Source organism: Salmo salar, chromosome 17 (genome assembly GCF_965601325.2).
Source record: "Salmo salar chromosome 17, fSalSal1, whole genome shotgun sequence".
NCBI lineage: Eukaryota > Metazoa > Chordata > Actinopteri > Salmoniformes > Salmonidae > Salmo > Salmo salar.
In genome coordinates this window covers 62925837-62944678 of record NC_138307.1, presented here as the reverse complement: position 1 = coordinate 62944678, position 18842 = coordinate 62925837, and the positions used below count along the sequence as shown (strand labels likewise).

Sequence of the window (18842 nt, the reverse complement as noted above, 5' to 3'; positions counted from 1 at the left end):
TTTATGGTGTTTACATTTACTTGGTTTACAAACATTGGAGTAAAACAAGCTTGTATTTTGGATTCTGATGGGGTAGGACAGTCGAACTAAGCTCATGAGGCATTTACACTGAGTGTTAAAAAATAAACACCTTCCTAATATAGAGTTTCACTCCCGTTTTCCCTCAGATCAGCCTCATGGGCTACAAGGTGTCAAGTGTTCCACAGTGATGTTGGCTGGATGTCCTTTGGATGGTGAACCATTCTTGATACACACAGGAAACTCTTGAGCATGAAAAAAACAGCAGCGTTGCAGTTCTTAACACTTACCGGTGCACCTGGCACCTACTACCATTCCCTGTTCAAAGGCACTTAAATATTTTGTCTTGCCCATTCACCATCTGAATGGCACATACACAATCCATGTCTCAATTGTCTCAAGGCTTAAAAATCTGTCAGTAAGGGATCATAGCTTTCACCTGGTCAGTCTGTCATGGAAAGAGCAGGTCTACCAAATCCATTCATTTTAATGTTTATTACTTCTCCTTGCCATTATCGTTCACCTGATAAGACAAGACGTGAAAAAATGTGTTGCTAACATATGATGGGGTGGGGGTCGCTGGGCATGAAAAGGTTAAAGAACCCTGCTCTAGATGTCTCTGTGTATGTGTTATTTGACTATTGTTTTCCCAGTAATTATATCTAATTAAATGTTTTTTTAAATATAATTTGTCAAGGGAGACTTCCATTACAGCCTGAATTTAAAATGGATTAAATATCGATTTTTTTTTTGTCACTAGCCTACAAACAATACCCGATGATGTCAAAGTGGAATTATGTTTCAGCTGAAAAGCTGAAATGTCTTGAGTCAATACATAGTCAACCTCTTTGTTATGGCAAGCTTAAATAAGTTCAGGAGTAGAAATGTGCTTAAGAAGTCACATAAGTTGCATGGACTCTGTGTACAATAATTGTGTTTAACATGATATTTGAATGACTACCTCATCTCTGTACCCCATGGCTGTGACAGGAGAAAACTGAGGATGGATCAACAATATTGTAGTTACTCCACAATACTAAATGACAGAGTAAAAAGAAGGAAACCTTTACAGAGTAAAAAATATGAAATATCCCTTTGATCATGGTGAAGTTATAAATGACACTTTGGATGGTGTATCAACACACCCAGTCACTACTACAAAGATACAGGCTTCCTAACTCAGTTGTCTGATTTTACCATGAGCCCAATGGTGACTGTAAAACAGCTACAGAATTTAATGGCTGTGATAGGAGAACACCGTGGATGAATCAACAACATTGTAGTTACTCCACAATACTAACCTAAATTACAGTGAAAAGAAGGAAGCCTGTACAGAATAAAAATATTCCAAAACATGCATCCTTTTTGCAATAATGCACTAAAGTAATACTGCAAGAAATGTGGCAATTACATTTTTGTCCTGAATACAAAGTGTTACACATTACTGAGTACCACCATTCATATTTTCAAGCATAGTGGTGGGTACGCTTGAAATCCTTACGGACAGGGGAGTTTTTCCAGGATAAAAAACTAACTGAGCTAAGCACAGGCAAAATCCTAGAGGAAATCCTGGTTCAGTCTGCTTTCCACGAGAGACTGTGAGATGAATGCACCTTTCAGCAGGACAATAACCTAGAACACAAGGCCCAATCTACACTGGAGTTGCATTCCAAGAAGACGGTGAATGTTCCTGAGTGGCTGAGTTACAGTTTGACTTAAATCTACTTCAAAATCTATGGCTTGACCTGAAAATGTTTGTCTAGCAATGATGAACAACCAATTTGACAGAGCTTGAAGAATTTTGAAAATAATAATGGGCAAGTGTTTCACTAACCAGTTGTGGAAAGCTCTTATAGACTTACCCAGAAAGACTTACAGGTGTAATCACTGCCAGACATGCTTCTACAAGGGGGGACTCAGGGTGTGAATACTTATGTAAATTAGATATTTCTGAATTTCATTTTCAACAAATTTGCAAAAATTTGAATTCAGGATTTAACACAACAACGTGGAATAAGTGAAGGGTTATGAACACTTTTTGAAGGCACTGTATGTCATGGAAAGAGCAGACGTTCCTAAAGTTTTGAACACTCAGTGTATAAATTATATTCTTCAAGAATCAATAGGTACATATCATTCATTTAAAGTCAGAAAATGAATGTAGCAATTAAATATTTTCTATGGATGTAGAAGATGAGTGCACTAACTGTAAATCGCAAATAAGATTGTCTGCTAAACTAATCAAATGTTACGTAAATGTAATACCCAGTGCCATTTCTTAAAAGTGATGAGATTCAATCCATCCACATTTTCTATGGTATGCATGCCCTAATGAATACGACCCTGATAACCATATAATAATCTTGCAAACTCCATAGTGTAAAACAACACACTGTCTGAATCAACCCAACTGAAACAAATTTACAGGGCAATCAATGCCAAAATGCCTGTGCCTCAACTCCAGCATTTAAACTCCCAATTGTAAGGTTCTATATGCGTTACACTCATGCCTCCTGGTGGCTTGAATTGGAGGTGAAATAGGACTAAAATTGAGACAGAAATGTTTTAAATACAAATTCATATTTATCATACTCCAAGAATTCAAACATATTGCACAAAGTAATATTTTACACAAATAATTTTACTTATTTTCCCCATAAACTGTAGATGGGTCACATTTGACCCCAATATTTTCAAGGGTCATTTTCCGCTAAATTTCCACTTGGATCACTGAGGTTAGAATATGTACTTACACTGCGTGCACAATTATTAGGCAAGTGAGTATTCTGATCTTATCATTATTTCTATTTACATTTTCGAACTCCAAACCATATAAACTTAAATGCTTATTGGATTTAATCATTTTCAGGTGATATGTATTTGTGTAATGAGGGAAGGTGTGGCGAAAGTGAATAACACCTTATATCAAGGTGTGCATAATTATTAGGCAGCCTCATTACCTCAGGTAAAATGGGCCAAAAAACAGATTTAACTGACACTGAAAAGCCACAAATGTAAAATGCCTTTCAGACAGATGCGACACTCTTTAAATAGCTAAACTATTGAGGCGTGACCACCGGACAATCAAACGTTTTGTTGCGAATAGTCAACTGGGCCGCAAAAAAACGCATGGGGAAGAAAAGGCGCAAATTAACTGCAAAAGACTTGAGAAGAATTAAACGTCAAACTACCAGGAACCCATTATCCTCCAGTGTCACTGTATTCCAGAACTGCAACCTAGCTGGAGTGTTCAAAAGTACAAGGTGTCAAGTGCTCAGAGACATGGCCAAGGTCAAGAAGACTGAAACAAGACCACCACTGAATAAGATTCACAAGTTGAAGCGTCAAGATTGGGCAAAGAAATACCTGAAGACAGATTTTTCTAAGGTTTTTATGGACAGATGAAATGAAAGTGACTCTTGATGGACCAAATGGATGGTCCCATGGCTGGATCAGTAATGGACACAGGGCACCACTTTGAGTCAGGTGCCAGCAAGGCGAAGGAGGGGTACTGGTATGGGCTGCTATCATTGAGGATGAGGTAGTTGGACCTTTTCGGGTTGAAGATGGACTGAAACTCAACTTCCGAACCTACTGCCAGTTTCTGGAAGATTCTTTCGTCAAACAGTGGTACAGGAAGAAGTCCTCAGCATTCTAGAAGGCCATGATCTTTATGCAGGACAATGCTCCACCACATGCATCCAAGTACTCCGCTGCTTGGCTAGCCAGCAAGGGCCTCAAAGATGCCTGAATAACGACCTGGCCCCCTTCCTCACCTGACTTAAATCCTTTTGAGAACGTGAGATTTACAGTAAGGGAAGACAATACACCACTTTGAACAGCATTTGGGAGGCTGTGGTTGCTGCTTCAGCGAAAATTGATCGTGAACAGATCAGGAAACTAACAGACTCCATGGATGGAAGGCTCATGGCAGTTCTTGAAAATAAGGGTGGCTATATTGGTCACTGAATATTTTTGAAAGGCCAAAAATTTTATATAATTGTCATTTTGTGTTACTTATCTGTTACACTTACTCTAAAAATTGAGAATCAACAAGTGAGTTGAGAGAAATTATTTTTGTAATTTAGTTGCCTAATAATTCTGCACACTTATATATTTCCCTGAGAAAGACAAAACTCACTTTTCCTTTGTTAAACATTCAGGTTTGAGGTTCAATAACATTTTGGATTGAATGAGAGCATTGTGTTTGTTCAACAATAACATTAATCCCGAGGAATACAATTTGCCTAACAATTGTGCACGCAGTGTACAGTGCCTTCAGAAAGTATTCATACCCCTTGACTTATTCCACATTTTATTGTTTTACAGCCTGAATTAAAAAAGTATTACCTTACCTTCAAATATCATGTTAAACACTATTATTGCGCACAGAATGAGTCCATGCAACTTATTATGTGACTTGTTAAGCACATTTTTACTCCTGAACTTATTTAGGCATGCCATAAAAAAGGGGTTGAATACTATTTGACTTAAGACATTTCAGCTTTTCAATTGTAATTAATTTGTTAAAAAAATATATATACACTACCGTTCAAAAGTTTGGGGTCACTTAGAAATATCTGTGTTTTTGAAATATATATTTTTTTTTGTCCATTAAAATAACATCAAATTGATCAGAAATACAGTGTAGACATTGTTAATGTTGTAAATAACTATTGTAGCTGGAAATGCCAGATTTTTAATGGAATATCTACATAGGCATACAGAGGCCTATTATCAGCAATCATCACTCCTGTGTTCCAATGGCACGTTGTGTTAGCTAATCCAAGTTTATTATTTTAAAAGGCTAATTGATCATTAGAAAACCCTTTTGCAATTATGTTAGCACATCTGAAAACTGTTGTTCTGATTAAAGAAGCAATAAAACTGTCCTTCTTTAGACTAGTTGAGTATCTGGAGCATCAGCATTTGTGGGTTCGATTACAGGCTCAAAATGGCCAGAAACAAAGAACTTTCTTCTGAAACTCATCAGTCTATTCTTGTTTTGAGAAATTAAGGCTATTCCATGTGAGAAATTGCCAAGAAACTGAAGATCTCGTACAATGCTGTGTACAACTGGCTCTAACCAGAATAGAAAGAGGAGTGGGCGGCCCCGGTGCACAACTGAGCAAGAGGACAAGTACATTAGAATTACATTAGAGTGTCTAGTTTGAGAAACAGACGCCTCACAAGTCCTCAACTGGCAGCTTCATTAAATAGTACCTGCAAAACACCAGTCTCAACGTCAACAGTGAAGAGGCGACTCTGGGATGCTGGCCTTCTAGGTAAAGTTGTAAAGAAAAAGCCATATCTCAGACTGGCCAATAAAAAGAAAAGATTAAGATGGGCAAAAGAACGCAGACACTGGACAGAGGAAGATTGGAAAAAAGTGTGATGGACGGATGAATCTAAGTTTGAGGTGTTGAGGTGAACATTCTTGAGATGCAGAAAAAAATAAAAAGAAGCTGGAGGAGTGCTTGACGCCATCTGTCAAGCATGGTGGAGGCAATGTGATGGTCTGGGGGTGCTTTGGTGCTGGTAAAGTGGGAGATTTGTACAAGGTAAATGGATCTTGAAGAAGGAAGGCTATCACTCCATTTTGCAACGCCATGCCATACCCTGTGGATGGCACTTAATTGGAGTTAATTTCCTCCTACAACAGGTCAATGACCCAAAGCACAGCTCCAAACTATGCAAGAACTATTTAGGGAAGAAGCAGTCAGCTGGTATTCTGTCTATAATGGAGTGGCCAGCACAGTCACCAGATCTCAACCCTATTGAGCTGTTGTGGGAGCAACTTGACCATATGGTACGTAAGAAGTGCCCATCAAGCCAATCCAATTTGTGGGAGGTGCTTAAGCCATTTTGCCACAACTTTGGAAGCATGCTTGGGGACATTGTCCATTTGGAAGACCCATTTGTGACCAAGCTTTAACTTCTTGACTGATGTCTTGAGATGTTGCTTCAATATATCCACATCATTTTCCTACCTCATGATGCAATCTATTTTGTGAAGTGCACCAGTCCCTCCTGCAGCAAAGCACCCCCACAACATGATTTCTGCCACCCCTGTGCTTCACGGTTGGGATGGTGTTCTTCGGCTTGCAAGCCTCCCCTTTTTCCTCCAAACATAACGATGGTCATTATGGCTAAACAGTTCTATTTTTGTTTCATCAGACCAGAGGACATTTCTCCAAAAAGTACGATCTTTGTCCCCATGTGCAGTTGCAAACCGTAGTCTGGCTTTTTTATGATGGTTTCTCGGAGTGGTTGAAAACAAGTTTGAATGACTTCAACCTAAGTGTATGTAAACTTCCGACTTCAACTGTATATACACTACCGTTCAAATATCATTCCACTTTGAAGTTATGGGGTTTTGTGTGTAGGCCAGAGACCCCCAAAAAATCTCAATTTAATCAATTTTAAATTCAGGCTGCAATACAACCAAATGTGGAAAAAGTCAAGGGGTGCGAATACTTTCTGAGGACACTCTATCTGTTTCATAATTATTATTATGTTTTTTTATAAGATATTGTGCATTTTACCAAAATTTCCACAAAATTCTCATTATCGTAACAGTCAAAAAAGTAATAAACCAATACATTTCTAATATTTTGTTCACATTTCTCGCCAAATGAAAAAATCTGAGTTAAACATAACACTGAAAATAAATTAAATTATAAAATAATTATAAAATGATGTCAGACTTTTCCAATTTGAGTGTTTTAGCGGTTTGGTAATGAGAAGGTCAAGTGAGGTAAAGTGGGTGATTGAGAATAAGAACCTCATTCTGAAGGCATTTGAATGAATCAATTAATTTAACCTCAGCTACTCCTCTGAATTATTCATCATAGGTTAAAAAAACGAAATATGATAGTTTAATGTAAACGTCAACTTGTATTACATTTTTGATTTTTGGACAAACTACAGCAACATATTTTGTGTTTTATTCAAATAAGATTGGTTTTTCTAAAGTAAAATTGTATACAATTTTGGACCCGAGAATTTAGTCTGGATGCATTTCGGTTAATGAGAATTTGGTATGAAAATGTACAAAATTCTTTCGAAAATTAAAAATGGATTTAAAATATACACTTTGCCAAAAGCTATACATCTTAGTCCTTAGAATGATAAAGTTAGTTGATTTTTGCAGATACATCATGGTTTTGTAACTGAATTTGCCACAAATATGTTTAAAACTGGTTTCATTATAATCACCCAGTTGCTGTTTTGTTCGGTGATTTAATTAAATTTAAAATCAGTGCGAGGTTACAATCGCTGCGCTCTGGAACGCACACTAGGACTAGGGACTGGGACCTGCCCAGTTTGTTTTGACGTCTCCTGGAGAAAGGAAGTGGCTTGTAGCAGTTGACATTCGTAGTACGTTTGAGCGGCCGGACGTGGTTGAGTTGTTCCGCGGAAGCAACAACAGCAATGAAAACGAATTTGTAGCCACGCTATGTTGCACTGGCCTGTCGCAGGAAAGCCTTTATTGAATATATCACCAAATGTGTTGCAAGTGAATGTAGCAGACTAGGAAGTAGGAACGTGGGCCTGAAGAAAATGCCGTCCTCCTGGCTAATGTACATATTTTTATATGTCTTGGTCTGTGATGGAGTTGTAGCACAACTGGAAAGTAAGTCGTGCTTTTAATCTTTTAAAATAAAATTGCCATTTGATTAACTTGTATAACTTTTAGATTACATCAAGGTTGATGGCTAAAAGCCAATCATACTCTAGCAAGCGTCTTATTGTTTTATATGAAGAAGATATATACGCCTTCTTTGAATCAGAGATATCAACTCCACTAACTTAATGAATTGTTAACCATTCCTATGTTGGGAGATGTTACCTATTGTTGCAGTTAGTCTTCACATTGAGGTTGGAGAATCTGAACCACTCTCAAATTCATAGATGAAACTATGGATGCACGGGCTGATAGTCCATGACATGAACTAACGTTAACTAGTTGTATTTTGAAATGGCATTGTTTGTTTACAAAGACTCAATTATGAACAAAAACATACAATGGAGTAAAACATCCTTATTGATTGGGTTATGATGAGGTGAAGACAGTTGTACTAGTTGCTTGAAAAGGGGAAGCAGAACAGTATTCAATATGTCTTCAACAGTAAAATAGTTATGTGGAATTAGTCTGGCATTTCAAAGTAGGCTATTATTGTTCATGGTAAAAACAGTTTTATCTTGCCCTCAATTTCATACCCAGGTTGTAAAGGCTATGTAAACGCTACACTAAACAGGATAAAATGCTGATTGTATACACCCACTCTTGCCATGCCAGTATACACAGCATTCAAAAATATATATTTCTCTCATGGAATCTAATTCCTTTACTACTACATATAATTGAAATGTAGGGCTAATTACACTGCAAGTGAAATGGTTGCTAGTGAGGCATCTTGGGATTGGCCCTAGTGAACAGGTTGGATGCCATTGACATGTAATGCTTGTGAAAGCAGCAGGCATTAGGAATTGGCTCTTTAAGTTTTCCCCCCACATCACATGTTAAACGAAAGGAAAAGAACGGTAATGCTTCTTTTTCAGTCTAACCTTGGTATCGGTCACGATGAGAATACAGTATACGCATGCGCAAATTACTCTTGTAACCTGACAAACCATCTTATGTGTTTGAAGATTCAACAGAGAGAGACAAGAGACCGGTGAGAAAGACAGGTGACAATTCAGGAGGTATGGACAGACAGAGAGACCAGAAAAGTAGACAGAAGGCTGCACAACGGAAGGGGAGCAAGAGAGTAGAAAGTGAAAAAAGCCATGTGTAATACACAAGCAGTGAGAACATCCAGTTGCCTATTTGGACATTAGCTAAGCAGTGTCACAACAGTTACAATGCAATAGTTGTGTTGTGTGAGGATCTGGCCTGCCTTGTTTTTGGTATATGTTGTGGATTGAAGGTGTCATTCTCAGATGTACTTACGATAGGCTCACATCCTGGATGATGTTGTCACAACCACAGGGGTAACCACATAGTCACAGCACCCTGTGCGAGATTTGTCAGTGGGACGTCAACGTAAATCAGAATAGCAGAACTGGAAAGACATTCACACTTACGGGTGTGAACCAACTCATAAAATATTTTAGAAAAAGGCTCAGTGCTGTTAGCCTTGTAAGGTGAGGTATTGAAAACAGCGGTGTCAATATTTTTTACCCCTACATTTTTGGGGGAAAAAGTATTACTAGTTAATCTCTTTCTCTGAGCAATTGTATTCGTATAAAATGATGTAATTTCCAAATTTGTTGAGTGTAGAATATACTGTAGCTCAGTTCTTTAATTTTTGATTTTATACAGTCATTTTGGCTCATCTTTATCAACAGTGTCAATCATTTCGGAACCCCACCGTATATAAATGAACCTAGTAACAGGTTGTGGATAGCCAGGGAGGATAATGCTGTAACATATATTTCCTCTCTCAGATCGGGTGGTTTTCCTGTTCAACACCTTTCAGAACGTGAATGTGAATGAGAACGAGACAGTGCAGGCCGTGGTCTCCAGAATCCCCCCTGAAGTGGCCTTTATCACCCTCCAGTTCCATACACAGCACAGCAATGCTACGCTGTCCTACACCAGGGTAAGACACTGGCTCACACACAAACACACATGCTCAAGGTAAAATAGATTTATGTAATAGTCTAATTCAGGTCAGTGTTCATTCATTCAATATGACCTATTAACCTATCAAACACGTACAAACAAACACACACACACACACACACACACACATGATTGGCGCTGATCGGTCCACTGACTTGTGGAGGGAAGTCAGATGATGTGGAACCAGACTGGTTGCTCATCATGGGAGGAAGATGGGGCATGAGGCAAGGGTAAGATGGGTTGACCAATCCTGGCCTTGGTCCCAGAGATCCTAAGGGTTGGGTGAAGAAACAGTCGCCAATCACCCTATCACACACACCGTTTCTAGTAACCCACTTGCGACAGAGTCTTGTGAGATTTGCAGACACTCTGACTGAGTAGAGCTGTGGTCATGTGTTACGCTGGTCACAAGCTCTTTGGTGCTGACGGAAAACGTTGAACGCCTTTCCCTCTTACTACTGAAAACGCTTTGAACTAACTCAAAGTAGTCCTAACTCAAAGTAGTCCTAACTCATGGTGAGAATAGGCTAAAGCAGTTAACATGCTCTGACTGTAGTGAAGTCAACAATGAAAACAGTCCCCAACTGTTAAGGGGAAAATGTACCAAACACAGCATAGACAGTTAATGAGTGTCGTCTGGAAGTGAATATCACTACAAGTCATTCTTTCTCCACTATCAAAACCATCTGGCAGGTATAGCCTACAGCTAGGTGAGAAGAGGTGGTCAGCTGGGCGTCTGTGCACATTTCAGTAGTACTTTACATTACAGCACTGAATAAAGCATTAATAACATGGTGGTAGTATGGTAACTACTACGTTAGAGTTACTCACAATGGAGACATTATTTGCCGGATACGTAGAAAATTGAGAGCAACTGAAAACTTTCAGGCAAATCAGTGCATTGAAATCAACTAAAGATTGACTTTAGAACACAGGTCTTCATGGGATTTCAGGCTTTGGTTTGGTGACTGATTTGGATGGATTAGGGCTGTGTTGTTGACTGACTATTTGAGTGATTTTCTGGTTGTCTGGTTGACTACTTTGGGCAGATGCCAGGGCTGGGTCTCTCTCTAACAGCGGTGGACTCAGGGCTTCTCTCACCCCTGATCCCCGGTCAGACCAAGCTTTCCTGGTTCCTGCTGGCCCCTGATGGGGACTCTGTGGCCGGCACTGGGGTCATCCTCCCCTACACCAGCTCTGGTATGTATGCCCTTCCATCTCCGCATCCCCAAAAAAATCCACCAATTCCTCTACAGTTTTAGGTGGCCTCCCACTATCTGTCAAGGGGCTACAGTATGTTACCTTACATCACATTCCAGGATATTTGACCTCTCACTACTCACCCTCAATCCACCATTGTTTTAACCACTCCATATACCATGTCATAACAATAGCAAGAGGTTCTAGTAGATGTGGAGCCCGTTTCAAACAAACCCCAAAACAAATAGTCGACTGAGGACAAATTTCAAAGCTGTTTTGCCATCCACCAAACTGATTGTATCTGTGTAGAGTAATCTGCACTCTACAACTTCTCCACAGTCACCAGTAGGCCATCTGCATAGACCAATGGTACAAACTCTCAACAGTCTATTACTGCACTGTCAATGGACTTCAAGAAAAAACAGTGACTTTTGATTGGCTGGTTTTAATTACGTGTTTTCTCTCTCTCTGCAGACCCAGTCCCTGGATCTTGTAATCTGGAGTTTGACCTGGACATTGACCCAAATGTGTATCTCCACTACAACCTTTTTGAGACTACTATCCGCTTTGCACCTGCAAATATTGGATATTCAAGGTAACAACACACTAGAGGGTTTATATATGAGCATCTTGGATTTAACCACTTCTGTCTCACTGCAAACAAATGTAAGGCAGGGCACTCTCTGTATATGTTTTGGATTATATGTTTTAAAGTTAACCCTGGTGAAAAGCCAACATTTAGCCAAAGAAATAGTCCTGTGACTGAAAGACAATGCAATCTTATGAGTGCATTATGTGCTGTCCTACATTTGTGTGGCTTTTGTTGTGGTTGAAGCAGAGTAAGACATTTCTTAATGCCAGGGCTCTGACTAGGAATGTGCTTTAGTAGAGAAAAGAGATTTACCCACAAGTGGTGAGGTACAGTGATTGGAACCCAACCTCTTCTGAATTTTTGGATAGGGAAATCATTGATATCTTGTTATGTAAATAAAGAAAATACTTTGTTGCTATTAATCTGGCTATGGTGCGATAATTATCATAAGAGTTGGCAAGACAGCCCAAACAGATCTGGTGACCAGGCTATGGGAAGTGCTGGCTCGCATTACCACGGACCGCAGAGCGGAAACACACACGCTCTTCTGTCAGGGCCAAGCAGACTGCAGAGCGGAAACAAACACGCACAATCTTCCTGTTAAAATTTTACATTGGCCTGTGGTCTGTAGACTGAACTGTATCTAAATTTACCTGGAACAAAAAGAAACTGATATTTTGAAAAGCAGTGATTCAAAAAGCGAAAGACCAGGGAGGTCTGGGGTGGTCTGTGGCAAAACATTTTTGTTGTTGTTGAATGAGACAAAAGTGATGGGGACACTTCTTTTGCGTAGTCTCTAAATTATATATTTTTTTAAAAGAAAGAGACTATGGCCCTTTCTGTTGCATTTTCATATTGCTGTGTTTATTATTATTTGTAACAGCCCTTCTGAGCCATCTTATTTCATTGTGAAAAATATATGTAGAAAAATTGTTAGAAAAAAAATTATTTCGGTTTTTAAAGCTAGAATCCTTAATAGGTGAAAGTGCCATGTCCGTTTAGGATATTACAACAACAAAGAAGTTACTGTAAACAACCACAGTTTTCCTCATCTGACATCACTGCACACGCAGTGATAGAACAGCCAAATATGCAGTGCAATTTGTTTTTACGACGCTGCCAGACTGACTCTTCTCTGTTGTCATCAATAAAACAATAACAAAGGCACTGGGGCGAACAGTGGCACTGTTTCCCCAAATGGGCATTTGTACTTTAAAGCAAACTTTTAGAATCCATTGTGAACTGACCTCTGTTGGCACCTCCTCAGGGGCTCCAATCCGCCCGCCTGTGACACTGAAGTAGGTGAAAACACTCGCTGGCGCCTGAGGTACGACATCTACCAGTACTTCCTGCCTGAGAGCGACCTATCAGAGCAGAGCCTCATCACCAGCATCCAGAGTGTGGCCAATGTGCAGACCATGAGAGAGCATGGGAAAAGGGTGAGTTGATAACAGTGTGAATGTAGTGCAAAATGGACATGTATAAAAATACAGATTGGGATTGTAGACTGTAAACTTGCTGGTTGTGGTGTAATGGTATGCTGAGCTTTTCTCCTTTTTTTCTTCCTGTAGATCATGACACTATCATCCAATGACAAGACAGAGGTAGTGTTTAGCTCCATCCCGGGCCAGGGTATCATCTACTCTGTCATAGTCAGAGACCCAGTGCTTAACACCTCTTCCTCGTATATCCCTGTCCACACCTATGCCTGCAGCTTCTCCTCCACCCTGGATGGCTGTGACACTCTGGGTAAGTGGGACAACCAGCACTGGGCCAAAAGGGTCTTTTTGCAGGGAAACGTCAGTCAATATATGTCTATAATGGAGACATTTCCAAAGATATGAGTATTCCTGTCTGAATTCCCAGGGCCTTATTCAATGAGACTTGTTGTTGAGTGGAACGAGAGCATAATGTCATTCTACACAGAAGACGTTTACTGTACTGCAATCGTTCTGTCTGAGACCTTGAGGGCTATTTCCGTGAAAATCCTATGGAATGCACCTTGAAGGACAGCATGCATTTAAGACCAGGGAAGATCAACACCAGTCCCCTGGGAATATGTTGTCAGCTGATTTCAGCCTCTATTTTCATTAGCAACTGACTTATGAACCCATATGTCAACTCTCGTCAACAGTAACAAACTGTAATGGAGCAATAAGCAATTTCAGAGCAGGAGAAAAAAGACAACCAGTTGACACAGAGTCTGCTGCTCTTGTTAGACCAACAACAAGTTAGACCAACTATGGGGAAAGACAGAATGATTAAAGGTTGATGTACTTTATTTTCTTCTAGGGAAGATATCCACAAGGATCTTCTTCACCATCGCTGGTTTAGCTGGCCTCTTCGTGTGCTTCTTTGGGCACCGCTTTTTCAAATGTGGTGAGTAGGGGGAAACAAGTGTTGACTTACCAAGTTTTCCACTATATCACTGGAAGATAAGTCTGGGAAGTCGAGGGCTTTCCCTCCCTATAGAACACCAGTAATAAATAGCCACTCCCAACTAGCTGTATCCCGGTTATTTATGGTTTGTGAAAGTCCAACTCTCATTTAAAGTTCATGCCAGCCAGCTAATGAAAATATGGGCTGGAGGTTAAAGGTCTTGTTGTAAACTGTTGCTCCCACATAATATGCAAAAAATAATGTGAAAGAAAAATAATAAATACTCTTCGCTGGTCATGTTTTTAGTCCAGTAGCAGGTTTAATCTGGGTCTGGGAAACCAGTCCTAGATGTCATGCTAGAAAATAGAGGAGTGTTTACTGTGTTGCTCTCCCGTATTAAACTTTCCTCCCTTGTTCCCCTCCCCATCTTCCTCCCTCTTAGAGCTATTCTGTATGGGCTTTGGTTTTGCAGCGTTTCTTTTTTTTGTCCTGATCACAAGAACTACAAAACTGGACTATGACAGTAAGTTTAAGTGATTTCAAATGAACATAAGAAGATTGTTGACCTTGTCAGACAGGTTGATAAGGATTTTAATTATGTCGTTTTTTCTATAGTAAACATTGGCTTCAGTTTATTTGGTCATATGCTTGTTCAGTTCTCTCTACTCTCTCTGTAGTTTTTAATTAGTCTCCAAAGCATACAGTATTTTGGAATGAAATTAGCCATACAAACTGGCTTTGGGGCCAGACAAATTGAATTAATCGTCACAGGTCTCTCATAAATGCAAATTAGATAGTCATGCCATATGAATATGATTTTCCCCCAAAATGATCCTATTTTCATTTGGAAGCTCCAGTCGGTGCCTCCTGAAAGCATAGAGTTTTTCTGTGATTCAATCAGGTCAGCTCAGTTGAAAGAAACTCCTGTTGGTCTCCTTAACTGGGAAATGCAATCAGATTAGCCAGTGCTAAGTCAGTACAGTTGTTACAGTATGGAGATAAGTGATGATATGGGACATGTGCCCCACATGCCATCTAAAAGGCCTAGCAAAATATGTCACGTATGCATTTTATGCTTATGTTACAGTTTGTGTATGTTGATTTGGAGAAACCTAGAATGGCTTGCATGGGTGTTAGTGCTCCCCATATGCAAGGTGATGTCAGTGTTGTCATAGAGGATGGAGGTGAGCGTATGAATTCAGAATTACACACTCGAACCCTACTGTGATTTGGTCAGTGGTGGAGCTGATGGATGGGTGCCAGAACTCATCCAGGATGCAATGGGAAACTTCCCCAGTGCACAACACACAGTTCCGTTTGAAACAACACATTTCTGCATAGAACAAACATCTCACTGTAAAAGCACATGTTCCAGTAATTAAGTTGGCGCACGGGTTCCATCATGCTGAAGAGCACATGGTTTAGTGTAAAGACAATTTAAAGAAGGTTAATCTATCTGTAGAGCAGTTGAGTTTAGAATTGATGGAGAAATTCCTGGATTTGCTTTCATTTATTTGGGGTCAGTCTGAGTTGGACCACCTGCCAGAAGCTCAGGTTCTCATTCTTCTATAGCTCTATGAAAAATAAAGATATTTGTCCAACTCCCTCTCCGTCTGACCCTGACAGAAGTGTCTGTGTTTCCTCCCTGCAGTCCGCCTGACGCTGACAGCAGTGATTGGCGTAGTGGGGGGAGTTATCCTGGTGATGAGCTGGTGGCGCTTCGGCTCAGTTATGTCCTGTGTCGTCGTCGTCGGTCTCATGCTGGGGTTCCTCATCTCCTCCATTGTCTTCTTCACGCCTGTCGGTAAAAGAACCAAAAAATACCTACATCAGATTATAATTTATTTGATTTACTAGTTCAAGCAGGATAATGCTCAATCAGATGAATGTTGTATGACACAGAAAGTATTGTAACAACGTTGTAAAAAAATTCTCATCACTTCCTCAGGTGACATACAGGTGTTCCGTTCAAATGTGGTGTTCTGGGTGACGTTCAGCTGCATCGTGGTGGGGGTACCGCTCTTCTTTGTCCGCTGGCCAAGAGAGGTAGGCCCTGATCCCTACCCTTCTGCACGTTCTTTACAGTGGCTGTCCAATTCAACGCCATAGTCCCCTCCCACTTTAAACTCAAGAAGGGCTTAGAACTTTCAAAGATTTGGGAGGACAAATGTGGAAATGGAGCCTCTGGGTAATATTGCTGTGTGGGTGTTGTCTGTCTGCAGGGTAACATCACTACGTGTGGTGTAGCTGGAGCCTATGCTGTGGTGCTGGCTGTGAATGCTTACATATATACCAGCCTATCCTACATCACCCTTAACATTCTCAAACGCTTCCTCAACGACAACTTCAGCAAGGCCTTTACTGATGTGCCTTTCCAGGACATTGGTGAGTAAAATCACTTCAGAGAGTTTTCTTTTATTTAACCTGCAGGCAGGCCATATGTTGTGCACCTGATTTTGACCTTTCAACCTAACATATTTTTGTCCTCTTGGTATTCCAGATTTCATGATGATCACAGTGTGGGTGGTTCTGGGTGTGTCTGGTATCGTGCTACAGCTCTACCGGGAACGCACACGGCCCTTCTTCCCCCCCAGCCCTTACCTCATGTGGCTGCAAGAGCGGGAGCGCCGCAAGACCAACGTTCTGGACCCAAGCCACCACACGTCCTCACTCCCTTCCCGTCTCCTCGCCCGTGCCCGACAGCTGACTGGCAGGAGAGAGTCCGCTGGCGAGCACACACCCCTCCTCCTTTAAACCCACCCACTCAACTTAGACCCATTTTACCCAGCCAGGTAGACAGATTCACCCCACTAGGAGGGTGCTATGGGGCATGGGCTCTCTATCTACGGGGAAGCACCATTGTGTTTGGAGTCTTTCTATTCCAGATTATGGATGTTTTGATTCCATTGATGGTAACAGTCCATTAAGGTATTATTTATATATGCTCGGGGAGGAACTTTGCCACAAAGTGCACACAGAGAATTTTCAAAGCATTATTTTTTAGCATGATTTGTTTCACTTCCTCAGTCTTGTGGTATTTGGCTGCATTTTCTTAGATGGTACTGAGGAAGCTGTTACCACTGCCACTTAATATTGTGCCAAAATAGTTAGGCACCATCTCTCCTAGTACATCACAGTGCCTTTAAACAACTAGGGTTACAGCATACCGGTATGGGCAACATATGTGTTTTAATACCACTGAATAGCACAAGAAACAATTTGGAACAGTAAGATTGAGATGCATCATGCAGCCAGTCATTTTGAGGTGGCTTTGACAGCAACATTTGGTAGGTAGGTAGGTATTCATTTTAGTGTAAAAGTAAGTATACTTTATCTTAATACCACTCAATGAAATTGGAGGGCATATGTCCCCCCAGTTTTAATGGGTATGAAACCACTGTCAGGGAGTTCTGGGTATGCCCATTTTGGCTCCAATGGCTGTAAATTGTTTTTAATGTTTTGTAAACATTTTCATATGCAAACTGTTACTTTTACACCATGTTTTGTAAAACTGTGTATTTAGAGGCCACTCCTTTTTTCTTTGCTTTTTACAAATATGAATAATTCAATTTTTAAGAAATATGAGAGCTGTTATATTGAAATATGCATGTGTTTTGGGGACCCTTTTTGTTAAACATAGTTGTTGAATCAAACACTATTAGTGGTATGGGTGGGAACTTGCAGCCTAAAATGTATCCTCTCTTGATTTCATGGACATGTCTGATAGCACTCTAAAATCATAAACCACAAGTGGTAGGTTTAGCTGGATCCTGAGCACTGATGTTTATAGGAAATGGTGATATAGCCAAGCCCTTCAGTATTTCCTGAAGTGTTAAGCAGTAGCAGGAAGAGCAAATGACAAGAGCCAGAGCCATTGCTCTGTCAGGTGGCCTAACGCTTCATTAAAGTGGGCCTGCTGTTTATGTTCTCTATTGCCAGCTTTCGTTTGGTAAAGCATTTTTGGTGTTTCCCCTATGACGTTTTTTTAGCAGTGGTAGCTGGGTGGGTGCATTGCTAGTATTGTAAGCACAATGTCCTGCCAGCTGTTCCCATAGACCTCCAATCCTTTGAGCCAACGACTATTCCTTTAAAAGCACGCCTTGGCAATTTATTGCAGCAGTGGGCCACCACTGCTAAATGAACCGAGGGGAAACACTGATTTTAAGGGAGTTCAATGTGTGTCTTCTGGGACTTTTCTTTAGGTTCTTTCTCTCTCATTACCCACCCAGTATGTGCTTTGGTATGAAAAGCTGGCTTGAGGCATTAATGATGTGTACAGGAGTTTGCCTGCAGTCACATGACATGGTTTATTAATGCATTCCATGGTTTATTAATGCATTCCATGGTTTATTAATGCATTCCATGACCAATGTCAGTTTTTCCTCCAAATGTTCAGTAATATTGAAGCTTGATTAAGTGGATAATTTAAGAGATTATTTTTCCTCTTGTGGAAAACAACAAGGTATCCTCAGATGCAGTCTAATATCCCACCACTGATTTGTAAATCCTCGCCATTTGCACACGACAGGTTGTTGAATTAAAATTTGATAGAGAATGTATTGATATTTTATGATTATCACCCGACAGGATTCAGATTAGTGTCAAGGATGAAAGACTGAGTTTCTCAGAGTTTCCAAACCAAAACACACAGGGGTGTGAGGCCGACATTGTAAAGTTATAGCCATACTGTTGAAATGCCTCACTAGGAAATGCTTCTATGCACTAAGATTACTAATGATGCTTTCTTAAAGGTTAAGGTTGCCTTTCAGTATTTTTCACTACAGCTCTTAGGTACTTACCTTGTCATGTTTTAAAATGGGCTGTTTGTCTGTGTTTCTGTTTTGTGAGAAATTATTTAATAAATAGTTTTTCCTAAAAATCACTTGTTTGTTTCTCTGCTCCCAAAATGTGTCATCAGTTAAACTGTGATGTATCATGGTGCAACCATTAAGTCCAAGTACAGTAAGTTGTGCATTCAAACGAGTCCTGTTCACACATACGGTGTTTCCACCACTGGGTTTC

General features: G+C 40.2%; 1 protein-coding gene across 2 annotated transcripts; it reads left to right on the top strand.

Moving 5' to 3' along the window:
• The first annotated feature begins 7352 nt into the window (after nt 1–7352).
• LOC106576415 (transmembrane 7 superfamily member 3) lies at nt 7353–18702 on the top strand. Of its 2 annotated transcripts, XM_045699974.2 has the most exons (12): nt 7353–7654; nt 9472–9626; nt 10699–10849; nt 11324–11444; nt 12709–12880; nt 13013–13190; nt 13734–13820; nt 14263–14343; nt 15472–15624; nt 15769–15866; nt 16043–16205; nt 16321–18702. In XM_045699974.2, the coding sequence occupies exons 1-12, from the start codon at nt 7582–7584 to the stop codon at nt 16572–16574; spliced, it is 1686 nt and encodes a 561-aa protein (XP_045555930.1). In that variant the 5' UTR covers nt 7353–7581; the 3' UTR covers nt 16575–18702. The 2 variants fall into 2 exon arrangements, with proteins under 2 accessions (XP_045555930.1, XP_082820141.1); XM_082964015.1 differs by lacking the exon at nt 13734–13820.
• The last annotated feature ends 140 nt before the right edge of the window (nt 18703–18842 follow it).